This window comes from Siphateles boraxobius, unplaced genomic scaffold (assembly GCF_051911475.1).
Source record: "Siphateles boraxobius isolate OS27281-9 unplaced genomic scaffold, OSU_SipBor_1 19, whole genome shotgun sequence".
NCBI classification, from domain to species: domain Eukaryota; kingdom Metazoa; phylum Chordata; class Actinopteri; order Cypriniformes; family Leuciscidae; genus Siphateles; species Siphateles boraxobius.
In genome coordinates this window covers 25,472,559-25,484,273 of record NW_027508799.1, presented here as the reverse complement: position 1 = coordinate 25,484,273, position 11,715 = coordinate 25,472,559, and the positions used below count along the sequence as shown (strand labels likewise).

Sequence of the window (11,715 nt, the reverse complement as noted above, 5' to 3'; positions counted from 1 at the left end):
AAAAAATATCCTTTTTAATTTACTTTAACTTAACAAGGACATGAACATTAAATTTGTATCCACTCCTTACCCATTTACATGTTTAGTTTGAATTAAATATTTGACTTCTAATCTTGATTAGGATTTTCCTCCCTTTTCTTCTTCCATTCTCCCAGCCCCAACATGCAGTCAGTCACGAACTAAGTCACAAAAAGCGAAAGTTATATAACCTGTCAGACCTAGTGTCTCTCAGCTCTAACTCGGATCAAAGTGTATCTGTCTCCCTGAAGATGTCCTTGGTATTTTCTTCTGCTCAGGTACCAGCCACAGCACCCATGACTATAGTATTCTGAAGGAATGGTCCTCTTTTTTTTTCTAGCAAAAAATAATTTCCAATAGTGTAACATGGTGGGTTTGTTGCAGACTGTAATCACACACTTCATTGACATCCTCCTAAAAAATGCTTTGAACTCTCTTTTGGGCAAGGACAGCTGACTGACATGTTTTGCCACTTTGAAGCCGACAGGTTGAGTTTCGCTTTCATTTCCTGAATGAGATTTCCTTGCCGTCTCACAGACATCTGCATCCAGCTCATTGGCTTTCTTTATCAGGAAAAAGAGTTCAGACTGAATCGATACGGCACACAATGAAGTGGACTCCAGCGTAAATTGGCTCACTTGGGAGACAGAAGGCGTCTCTTGATCCAGATACAGTAAGAGAGAAGATCTTTATTCAGGTCACCATAAGCACATACATTAATTCAGTAGCAGGGTGATGAATACTGACATTCTTGAGACATCTTGCAGGAAACTGCTTAATCGTATTTCTTGTATTTTTCGTCGTTTTCCACTGTAAGAAATGCAGGTTGATTTGTCTTGTCTTTTATTTCATCTTGTTTCCTGTTGATTGCTGGTCATTTCTTCCACTGATTGGTGATTGTCCACTCTCATTTAGTCTTTTTTATTATTATTCATTTTAAAGGCTTTCTGCTAGTTAATACGATTTTTTTTGGAAGAAGTAAATGTTCAGTGGTCAACTTATAATGATTTTTCACTGAAAAATGTAAATACTGATATCTATCAAATGATAAAAACTATTTATCAACTATGCCGACTATTTATGACTCTAGATACCAATTCCACTCCAAATTTATATGGATGGATGGACGGACGGACGGATGCATAGATAGATGGACAGATGTTTCAGTTCCTTCTCGATTTTTAAATTACTTCATTAATGCTTCCGAAGTTATTCAGCCAAAAACTCTCCTCTAAAAGGTTTGCTGGTCTTCGAACCTTGTCAGGCTGGTCTGTTGGTGAGTTTTAAAGGGGGTTTGTACTGTACCGATCTGGGCTGTGTTTCCCGAAAGATAGACCTTTTGGGAAACCCATTCAAATTAATTTATTGTCATTGTTGTCTAAATAATAATATTAATGACACAAGTGTAATGAGTTCACATCCCTTATTTATTTATATTTTTCTAGTTCTGCCTGTTTGCTTCCAATAAATGCTTGAGAACCAAATGCATTTACATTAACAGTTTGGCAAATCAGAAATTTGATATTTTAAATCAGTGATTCTCAACCGAGGGGCCACAGCAAACTTTCAAAAGGGCCTCAAACCTCAATTTGACCTAGACTGATTTAAAATAAGATGAAACAATCATTAAAATTACAAAAAAAGAAAGTTGAATTCACCCCTTCAACAACTGATGTAGGCTAACTTTAAAAGTGTGATTTCTTTAGAAATATAGACTTGAATGTGTATGTGTGTGTATATATATATATATATATATGTTAATAATTAATAAAAACTCCATGGACATTTTTATAAAGAATATATATATACCTGTATATATATATATTACAAGATAAGCTCTAAAATATTTTAGGAAGAAATTGATCACTGATAAACATTCAGCTCCTAAAACAACTGGAATTATGAAATTTTATTATTTTAACAACAATAATATTCCTCTTTTTATTTACAGAAACTAAGTGTGGTAATACGTTTTGAAACCAAGGGCTTACTGGTCTTTCAAATATTGTCGTCAAAAAGGTTGAAGACCACTGATTAGAATTAAATTAGTACTGCATTATCTGTTTAGCCAAAAAAAAAAAAAAAAATTGTTTAGCGCATAGAAAATTTTGTAATAAATTCATAGCATAATGGTGATATCAGTCATGAAATGTGTTTCCAAGCTTAACTGTGTGACTGTGCCTTCCAATCTGAATACAAATGCATAAGCAAGTGAGAAAAGCAACCTGCTCATTTATTTCTCTTTCTCTGAACCTGTTTCCCAGACACCGCTTGCCCATTGATTAGATGCCGTATTGGCTGGGTTTGCACTTGCAGACTCGGACCCCTCCGAGCGGCCACACAATGGAGATGGTTCACGTGCCAGGTAATTGGCGTCTGTGGGGGACAGGTGCTCCCACAAAGCAGCGGGGCTCTCTGCCGAGTCTCCTTTCACATGGCTGTAATTACCTAATTGAAAAACTCACTGGGGGGAAATAGGAGCGAGAGATAAGGTCTCTTTCACCAAACCACAGGCTGCTTTTCTGTTGAGCAGAAAAAAAACATCTATTTGTTGCCACTTGAGGTAAATATTGTCCAAGGGAGAAACTATGGAAAGGAAAGCAAAGATAGAGGATCCATTGTAAAGGAGGGGCTGATTCAGACAGGCAGTGTTTGATGGAGGACACACAGATGAGACAATAGACCAACATATTTTTTGTTTTAGCCACTATATCCCTGTCCCTGAACTGAAGAGATTAAGAGTGAACATGGATATGAAAATAGTATAATGCCACAAATATGAAAGGAGAAACCTATAAATGGAGTTTTATAAATAAAAAAAGGTTGTTTAGACTTATTCAATACATGAACTGAGTTGACACATTTGTAATAACTCAATATATTAATGTAACAATTTGTAAACATGGAAATCATGTTAGTTTATTTCACTATCACAATTAAACTAAACTTCGAATGTTTTAAATTATTTTACTCCTTGTTTTTGAGCCTTTTTTGCGCGCTCTCATATATATGTATTTGTATGTATGTATGTAACACTTTACAATAAGGTCCTGTTAAAGTTGGTAAGTGCAGTAACTAACATTAACTATCAATGGGCAACACAATTATACATTATTTTTAATCTTTGTTAACCTTAGTTAATAAATACAGCTGTTCATTGTTAGTTCAAGTTAGCTCAGGTCTATTAAACAATATTAAAAGATACAACTAAAAAATATGTATTAGTAAATGTTGAAATTAACATCAAAATTAATCATTTTTTATTAAAAAATGGGTAAGTATAAAAATTAATAAATGAAGAAGTAAAAATCTAAATGAATGAATACTGATATTTAAACTTTATTTTTCAGCGAGGCCTGTAAATATTGTTTATTTTCATGCAAGAGGTGAATTGATGAAACTTGATGCAGATTAATCCCCACTATTTTTCTCCTTTAAATGAAGACCACCGACCGACTCTCATTATTGCTGTATCAAGTCTAGCCTTTGACCTGAACATCCTTGTACATCAGTTCTTGTGCCTCAGGTGGTCAAGAAATGGTTTATTTGCTGCTACATTCATCCATGAGATGTAACTGTCTCATTGTGTCCTGTTAGTCTTTGAAGTCACCTCGACCTTCAAGCACATGGTCTTTATGCAGGACTACTTCTGTATTAGAAATGAATCAGGTCTTCCTGTGTCATTAACATCTACTGCTTTAAGGTTTGCCAAGTAATGATATTTGAATCCATGATCCCATTATAGATTTTCCTGGGGTATTTTCTCCTTTCTTATACTCCAAGAATGTATCTTGAGGTGAGTTTTTAAATTCTATCAAATGTTCACTTGAAAAAGTCTGTACATCCGTATATCTAATGTATCAGTTGTTATAAGGTTATTGTTAGGAAGTTGTTCAGTATTTACTGCTGTGTGATGTTATCACAGAACAAAGCCACTGTTATCCTTCCAAGACACTATCCGTGTTTGTAAAAACCTGAATCAATGCTGCACCCTGGTGGAGGAAAGTTGGATTTAAAGAATAAATCCAATACATTTACCATTTTGATAGTATATTATACTCCACATGAAATAATTGGAGAATAAACTGGCAAATATATTTATTTCTAATCACTGAAAGTTTAGGAAGCAGGTGCCCTTCATTAAAAAAATCCTACACTTTTTTTTTCATGAATATGCTTTCACTCAGAAATACATAAAAGCAAAATCTTATGAACTGTCCACTTCAGCATATATTTTAAATCCTTAAAATAATTCTTCAGTGGAGAATGATATTGATAGTCAAAAAGCCTAAATCTGATTAATGACATATGTTTTTATTTCATATGAACATTATGTAAAATGAATATTTACATTTTCAAGTATTTTCCAATGAATGCCATTACATCTTTCAGTACATTCAATAACACTCTTAAAGGAACAGTACATCCAAAAGCACTAAAAAACAATCATTAAAGTAACGAGTTATGGTCTATAAAGTCTTTAGAAGTCATACGGAGTGAGTAACATCAATTCGCCTCTTTTGTTCCTGGGAAAGGAAGTTTGTAATGACATTTAGGTGAATAGATTATGTCAATCTCCCTTTTTTGTTGACCGTCCCTTTAACCAGGATAAAAAAAGTGAAATGGCAATTTGAAAGGTATAGGTTTAAATACACATTTCATCATTCAGCACGTCCTACATCAGCTTCAAGGTTTCGAACTGAACGTTCACCACTAACATTGCACAGATACGACTGGAAAGCCAGTGACGTTCTTATCCAGTCTCCCAGAATACATTTCTGTCGTTATTCAGTTACAGAGACAGTAACACATCTCAGCCACCAGGTAGAGTCTTTCTCTGGATCCTCTTTACAGACTTTCCAAGTCCTCTGGTAAAGAAATGACTAACTTTCCCACAGTATGTGTGTGTGGTTCCATGCAGCGCCACTTCCAGCGGCAACAAGAAGGATTTTACGAGATCTTCTCCAAATGTGTACTGCCAGAAAAAGTAAAGAGTGATTCATTAGCTTTGTAAAGATGCATTGGCTGGAATTCAACAAAAGGTTTAAAAACTTTCATTCATCCGTTAGTGTTAAACTCCTCTAAAATAATACAGTAACTCACATGTTTGAAAGCATCATACACAGCCTTGAAAGCAGGCTGTTTGTCACTGTGAAACACTCCTCTGTTGCCGTGCAAAATGACAACACCAGCTTCTTCAGCCGGAATGCAGTTGCTGCCGTAGATACAATGGTCAGGACGATAGTTCCAGTGGCAGGGGAAGGTAAATACCATCTCTGGGTGAACACACATCTGTTACAGAGACTTGAAAGGTAATAAAGATACAAGAAATAGAAGAAATCCAGATAGGCTTACCTGGATTGTAATGGAAGATGATATTAATCAGGTCTTGATCACCCCAGGTAATGTTAAGCTTGTATTTCTGCAATAAAGGCATGAGAAGCTCGTCCCAGTGCAGACCAACAGAGGTCATGTCATTCTGTAGAGTAAAAGAGTAAAAAAGAAATAAAGAGACATTTGGCGTCCTCTTCTGGACTGAAATGGAATTACAACATATATATACACACAGGCATAACTAAACTAAAGGGATAGTTTACCCAAAACTGAACATTCTGTCACCATTTACTCACCCTCATGTTGTTCCAGACCTGTTTGAATTTCTTACTTCTGCTGATTTTAAAGAAGGTTGGTAACCAGAGAGTTGACGGTAGCCATTGACTTCCATAGTATTTTTTTTTTCCTACTATGGAAGTCTTGATAAGAACTGATTAGAACTTGAACTGTTTGATTAACAGGATTCTTTAAAATATCTTATTTTGTGTTCAACAAAAGAAAGAAACTCATACGGGTTTCGAACAAGTTGAGTAAGTAATGACATAATTTTCATTTTTGGGTGAACTATACCTTTAAGGCCCGGTTTCAAAGAGAGGGCTTAGATTAAGCCAGGATTAGACCTTAGTTTAATTAGGACATTCAAGTAGCTTTAATAAACATGCCTTAGAAGAAATCATTACTGGTGTGCATCCTGAGACAAAACAATGGCACTGACATATTTTAAGAGATGTCAGTGCAAGTTGCAAAAAACTTTGAAAAAAAAATGTTCTTTTGATGACCTTTCTATTCATTGTCCTGACAAGAATGTATCATGTTTTTTTTACTAAAATATTAAGCAGTACAACTGTTTTCAACACAGATAATAAAATGAAATGTTTCTTGAGCACCAAATCATCATATTAGATTGATTTCTGAATGATCATGTGATGTGACACTGAAGACGGGAGTAGTGATGCTGAAAATTTTGCTGAATAGCTTTGCCATCACATGAATAAATTACATTTTAAAATATATTCAAATAGAAACTGTTACTAAACTGTAATAATTTTTCACAATATTCCTGTTTTTACAACAACAACAAAAATAAAAAAATCAAATAAACTTTTTTCAAAAATATTTTTAAATAGCTTACCGGCCTTTGCTTACCAGATTTGTTGCCAGGAGTTTTAATATAGTAATATAGAATGTCACATGACATTTATAGCTCACATGATTGGTTTGCCTTTGAAGCAAAGATGGCGGCATCCAGGTCATGAAGTTCTGCATGTGTTCCTGCTATTGAGATGAATAGGAATAGCTGACTTTAGGATCCGGCCCTGTTATCTCACCTTGAAATGTGTCCTTCGCATCCGGGTCAAATTCATCAGCATGACCCCAGAGTTGATGCCAGTTCTTCCATAATACGGATGCCGGGAGAAGCGACTGTACCAGGCAATCCGTGGCTCCTCGTGCTCTGGTGCCATAGCTACTAACTGAGTGGAGTTAAAGAGCGCCAGCATGTCCCAGATCAGCTCTACAGGCTGCAGGAAGAGGACATCGGTGTCCACATAGAGTAAGGAGTCCACCTCCCTCAGAATCATCTGTAGAGAATAGAAAGAAATTGCAAATTGTTTATCTAACTGCAATGTTTTTGAGTTCAAAAATACATTTTCTGTACTCAGAAAAAAAGAGACCACCACTTCAGAAAAAATGAATGCATATTTTATGATTTTTTCTTATAGAAGGAAAGGAACACAGCATTGTTAGCATTGTTGTAAAACATGGATCAGCTAAATCTCAAATCTCCAGGAATCACCCGTTTAAAAAAAAACGCAGAACAGAGGAGAACCTGCTGGAAAAAAGAGAATGTGACAAAGCTCGTAATAAAACAAGCATCAACATTGGCTTAGCTTTTCAAAGATGGCGAGAACTGAGGGATTGGAAAATAATGTAGAAGTGATGCGGAGATGTCATTTTTTATTTTATTGAGATAAATTGATACATTTAGATAAATTGCCATATGTAAGGCCGTGTGTCCACCAAAGCATTTTTTCACGCACCTGGCGTAAAATTCTAATTGTTTTCAATGTGAGTGCCGCGTTTTTACAAACGACATGAGCGTAACGAGGCGCTGAGCGTGTACTTAACACTCAAGTGCTGAGCTCAAGCGCTGAGCGCCCGGGCGTTTTTTACTGGTCGCCGAGGGTTGAAAAATGTTCAACTTTGGGTAAAACGCTGCGCTCATCACTGTCACTTTTTACACAGCCATCCAATCACAGTGGAGGAGGGGCGGGACAAATACCACACCGACCAACTGTCACAACATTCTTTATGTACAACGACATCAACCAGCAGAGGTAACCGAACAAAATGGACGAAAAATGAATTTTTAGTATGAAACAAATTATCTGCGAAATCAGTTACTAGTAAACTGTGCTGCAGATATTCTGTATCATAGCAACGAATAGTCTCAACTGAAAAAACGCAGCACTGCCAAAATGCTCTCAAGTGCCCACAGCTAGGCGTTTTCAGCAGAGCGTCTAGCATTTTCAGCTGGCTAAAAACGCTTTGGTGGACACACAGCCTAACTCTCTAACAGAGTTCATTGTAAAGCATTATATATTGTGAAGGGTCATTACATTATGGTTGTTGTAGCACTGTGCTAAAATTTATTTTCACGTAAGTACTGCGTCTACAGTAATGTCTTCAGCTAGTCAGCTTGAGATCCTTTCCATCTAAACTGGTCTTTAAAGCCTAGTAGAGAATGTTTTATGAGCAGTAGGATAACCATATTCATCAGCACATTCATGCAGATCCAAAGCACAACCAAAACAACGTTTTTCCGCAAAATGCATGCAGTTTATTTTTTTAACAGCTAGAAGGTCAACAGTTACATAGTGTACATTTAAATGACAAAAAAAAAAAAATATATATATATCCTTTTGCTTAAAATATTTTAAACTAAACATGCTATTTCAATAACCAAGACTGCAGTAATTCTCACCGGTAAGAAGAGTCTCTGTGATGCACATGGCTTGAAAAGCTGACTCCACTCTTCATGGTTCTCATGGGGAAATGAAATGGGGTGTACAACATAGCTGAATTTCACTCGGATGAAAGCTGGCCAGGAATCCAGCTGTGCAAGAGGAAAATTGAGTAAATCTTTTATCTCAACAGTTTCTCAATGGTTCTCTAGTTTAGCAGATTAAAGTGCATAGAGTTTGCACTCTTGGGATATACAGGGGAAAAATGTTCCCCTAAAATGCCTCATATCCCCTTTAACACATGAGAGATGTGCCAGTTGTTGTGCAAGAATAGATGTGCAAGGATATATGTCAGAAATGATAATTGACTCATACTAACCGCTGCTTTTATGCTGGTGTGTAACTGCTCTTCTCCAAAGATGTGAAATCTCAAGTCTCGACTGCTGAGCATGGCTGTGGTCTTCAGCATGTTGACAGCTTCCCTGTGTCTCTCTCCACAAGCCACCACAGCCAGCTGCATCAACGTCTCTCGCTGTCCAGGTGAAGTCACCTTGTGTGCAACATCTCTGAAAATGGACAGTCAGTTTTAGCTTTATACTCAACCCTATAGATTGGCTGATAAAAGTATGGATGAATAAACTAACAAGATCACAACTTCTTTTCCAACAAATGGTCTGTGAAAAGTTGTTCTTATTTAGAAATGGTTGGAAATTTTTTTTTTAAAATTTGCTTGTATTTTCTAATAACATGCAATCATTTTCTAATTTCATTTTTTTTGCAATAAACATTAAATGAAATAGAAAAGAAAAAATGATAATGTGATAAAGACACTTTATAATAGTTTATTAAATGTTTTTAATAGGTCTCACGACAAAGAAAAAAACATGGATAGGCTGATAAAAGGAAGGATGAGTAAATAAACAAGAACATAACTTATTTTCTAACAAATGGTCAGAGAACAGAAATGCTCAACGTTTAGAAAATTACAGAAATTGAATGTTAAATGAGCTGTTTTTATTTCCTAACCATTTGCAATACATTTCTAATTCAGCTTTTTTGCAATAAACAAAATAAATCAAATAGACAAAATGTTTTCAAAAATGAAAAAAAGTGATAAAAAAGATACTTGATGTTTAAAACTAACTTTGTTTTAATAGTTTATTAAGCGTATTTAATTGGTCTTGCAAGAAAGAAAAAAAACATAGATAGGCTGATTAAGGGATGGAGTAAACAAGACCACAAAACGCTCAGAGAAAGGAGCTGCTTAATGGTGCTTAACTACGTTTTAAATGAGCTGTTTTTAATTCCTAATAATTTGCAATCATTTTCTAATTAAACATTTTGGCAATTAACATTAAATAAACAAATAAAATTAAACAGACAAAATGTTTTTTAAAAAAAGAAAATATAATATGATAAAAAAAATATATATTTTGTTTAAAACGAACTGTGTTATAATAGTTTATTTAACATATCTAATAGGCCTTACAACAAAAAACAAACAAACATGGGATTTATTGTGTTTTTTACAAGTACAATAATGTCCCATATTCGTGGACTGCCAATAATGCAACTGTATGTTACATAGCATTGATTCAATCTTTGTTATTTATTGGTTAAATGGAGGGTAGGCTACAGTATTCCGTCTGCTGTTTTTTTTTTTTTTTTTTTAAGAATTAGGTGAAACTAATTACACAACTTCATGACCCATTTGTCTTTAAGCTCAGCCTATCACCTGAAACACAGGTGTGCGTGATAGGGGCGTGATTTGCCTGTTCGTTATCTGTTGCATCAGCAATGCCCATTGCCCAACCACATCTCAATGCTCTCGACATGCCACCACTCTCTCTTGACAATGAATCAGTACAGGTAGGCGTCAACACCTTCCACCATAAAGAGTCTCTCAAGTCAGTGTGGAATTACACTGGCTGTTGTCATGTGCATCGTTTCCCTTTCATGTGGATTTAAGCAGTATTGAACGTTTCCTGTATTTCTGGCCTCGTATGTAAGAAAAGAATACAGATGAAACGGCATAAACTCAAACTGAATGTCACATTTAGATTTTTGGTATAGTATTTTCAGTGTAACTTTCCAAAGTTGAACTCTAACTTTATTTTGAGAAAAGGTAAACACACATTGAAATGTTATTTACGCGAATTCCGCCTGTTAAACATATATTATCTAAATAAAATGAACGAAACAAATCTGATTACCCGAGTCTGTGTGATCTGGTCGCAGTGGGTCCTTGTTTTGATTTTACGCCATTTAAGTTCTTTGCGACGGACGGTTCCAGCGGCGCCCTAACTTGCTTTAAAAAACTCTCTGCATCATGTTTACTGAACAAAAATAGTAACGATAGAAGAGCGATAACTATGCAAAGACTAAATGTACGAATGTATCCACGCATTCTACAGGGCACGGGCACTATTTTCACTTGAAAAGAGTACACTGAGTGTGTATTCGCCCCACTAATGACCACTATGTCCGTTTCGTGAACAAAACGAATCGTTCATTTGAGTCGGATCTTTTCCAAAAATCTGATTCATAGAACATACGATATTTAGGAGTAGTCAAATATCAGAATAAATCGTTCTGCAAATATGTGCAAAAACGTTGTAGGACAGTTTTAACAAAACTGATTTTTTTTAATATATAGCATTTTAAATAAATAGCACTTTGTTAAAAACATTCTAAACGTAAATTTAGATTCTAAATGAATAGTTATTAGCTAAATCATGGCTTTAACAGACTAAACTTGGATACATCAAATTATAATGAACAAACGTAGTAATAAAACTAATATACAGAAATATGTGCCTAAATATGACTAATAATGACGTAATTTCCTAAAGAACTATATCGGTTCTTTGAAATGAACTTCGAGAGAACCGATTCAGACAAAATGAGTCAGGCTTCCTATCATTAACGACCACCAATGTATGTGACCCCCACATACAAGTGAGAACGACCCCTACTACAACAAACCCTTCAAGACTGATTCCTCAATTTACTAGCAAAGTTACAAGCATTTTAGTTACGAACTTCTATTTTTATTTCAACTGTATTTGTTCCACTATTGTTGCTATTTTCTGTAGTTGAAGTTTACAGAATTATGTGACACTGATTTTAAATGATTATTAATAATAGCAATTGTTATAACACTTTTAATCTTACGGATATATATATATATATATATATATATATATATATATATATATATATATATATATATATATATATAAATTCTTAGTACTGTACCTACTAGTAAAATTAAAAGCATGACTTGTGTAATAATGGCTAGTAGCTAAATTTGTAGTAGTACATTTAAAATATTTACGATTACGTATAGAGGAATAAGTGTCAAACTTAACAATAGTACATGTAGACTATAATGTCACAA

The 11,715-nt window shown here is 34.9% G+C and overlaps 1 protein-coding gene across 2 annotated transcripts; it reads right to left on the bottom strand.

Annotated features, from left to right (window-relative positions):
• Nucleotides 1-4,311: 4,311 nt before the first annotated feature.
• gxylt1b (glucoside xylosyltransferase 1b) lies at nt 4,312-10,816 on the bottom strand. Of its 2 annotated transcripts, XM_077234538.1 has the most exons (8): nt 10,529-10,816; nt 8,695-8,881; nt 8,336-8,467; nt 6,681-6,932; nt 5,374-5,497; nt 5,122-5,294; nt 4,907-4,993; nt 4,312-4,544 (listed from the first exon to the last, which is right to left on the bottom strand). In XM_077234538.1, exons 1-8 carry the CDS (start codon nt 10,720-10,722, stop codon nt 4,506-4,508), a joined length of 1,188 nt encoding a protein of 395 aa, XP_077090653.1. In that variant the 5' UTR covers nt 10,723-10,816; the 3' UTR covers nt 4,312-4,505. The 2 variants fall into 2 exon arrangements, with proteins under 2 accessions (XP_077090653.1, XP_077090652.1); XM_077234537.1 differs by having other exon boundaries at nt 4,312-4,993.
• Nucleotides 10,817-11,715: the final 899 nt, after the last annotated feature.

What these genes read in the sequence shown, in the direction of transcription:
- gxylt1b (XM_077234537.1), bottom strand. Translation starts at nt 10,722, where the DNA reads ATGCGTGGATACATTCGTACATTTAGTCTTTGCATAGTTATCGCTCTT. An exon ending in CATCTTCCATTACAATCCAG is followed by an intron (nt 5,295 to 5,373) that starts GTAAGCCTATCT and finishes GTGTTCACCCAG; the next exon opens with AGATGGTATTTACCTTCCCC. An exon ending in TGTATGATGCTTTCAAACAT is followed by an intron (nt 4,994 to 5,121) that starts GTGAGTTACTGT and finishes TTTTTCTGGCAG; the next exon opens with TACACATTTGGAGAAGATCT.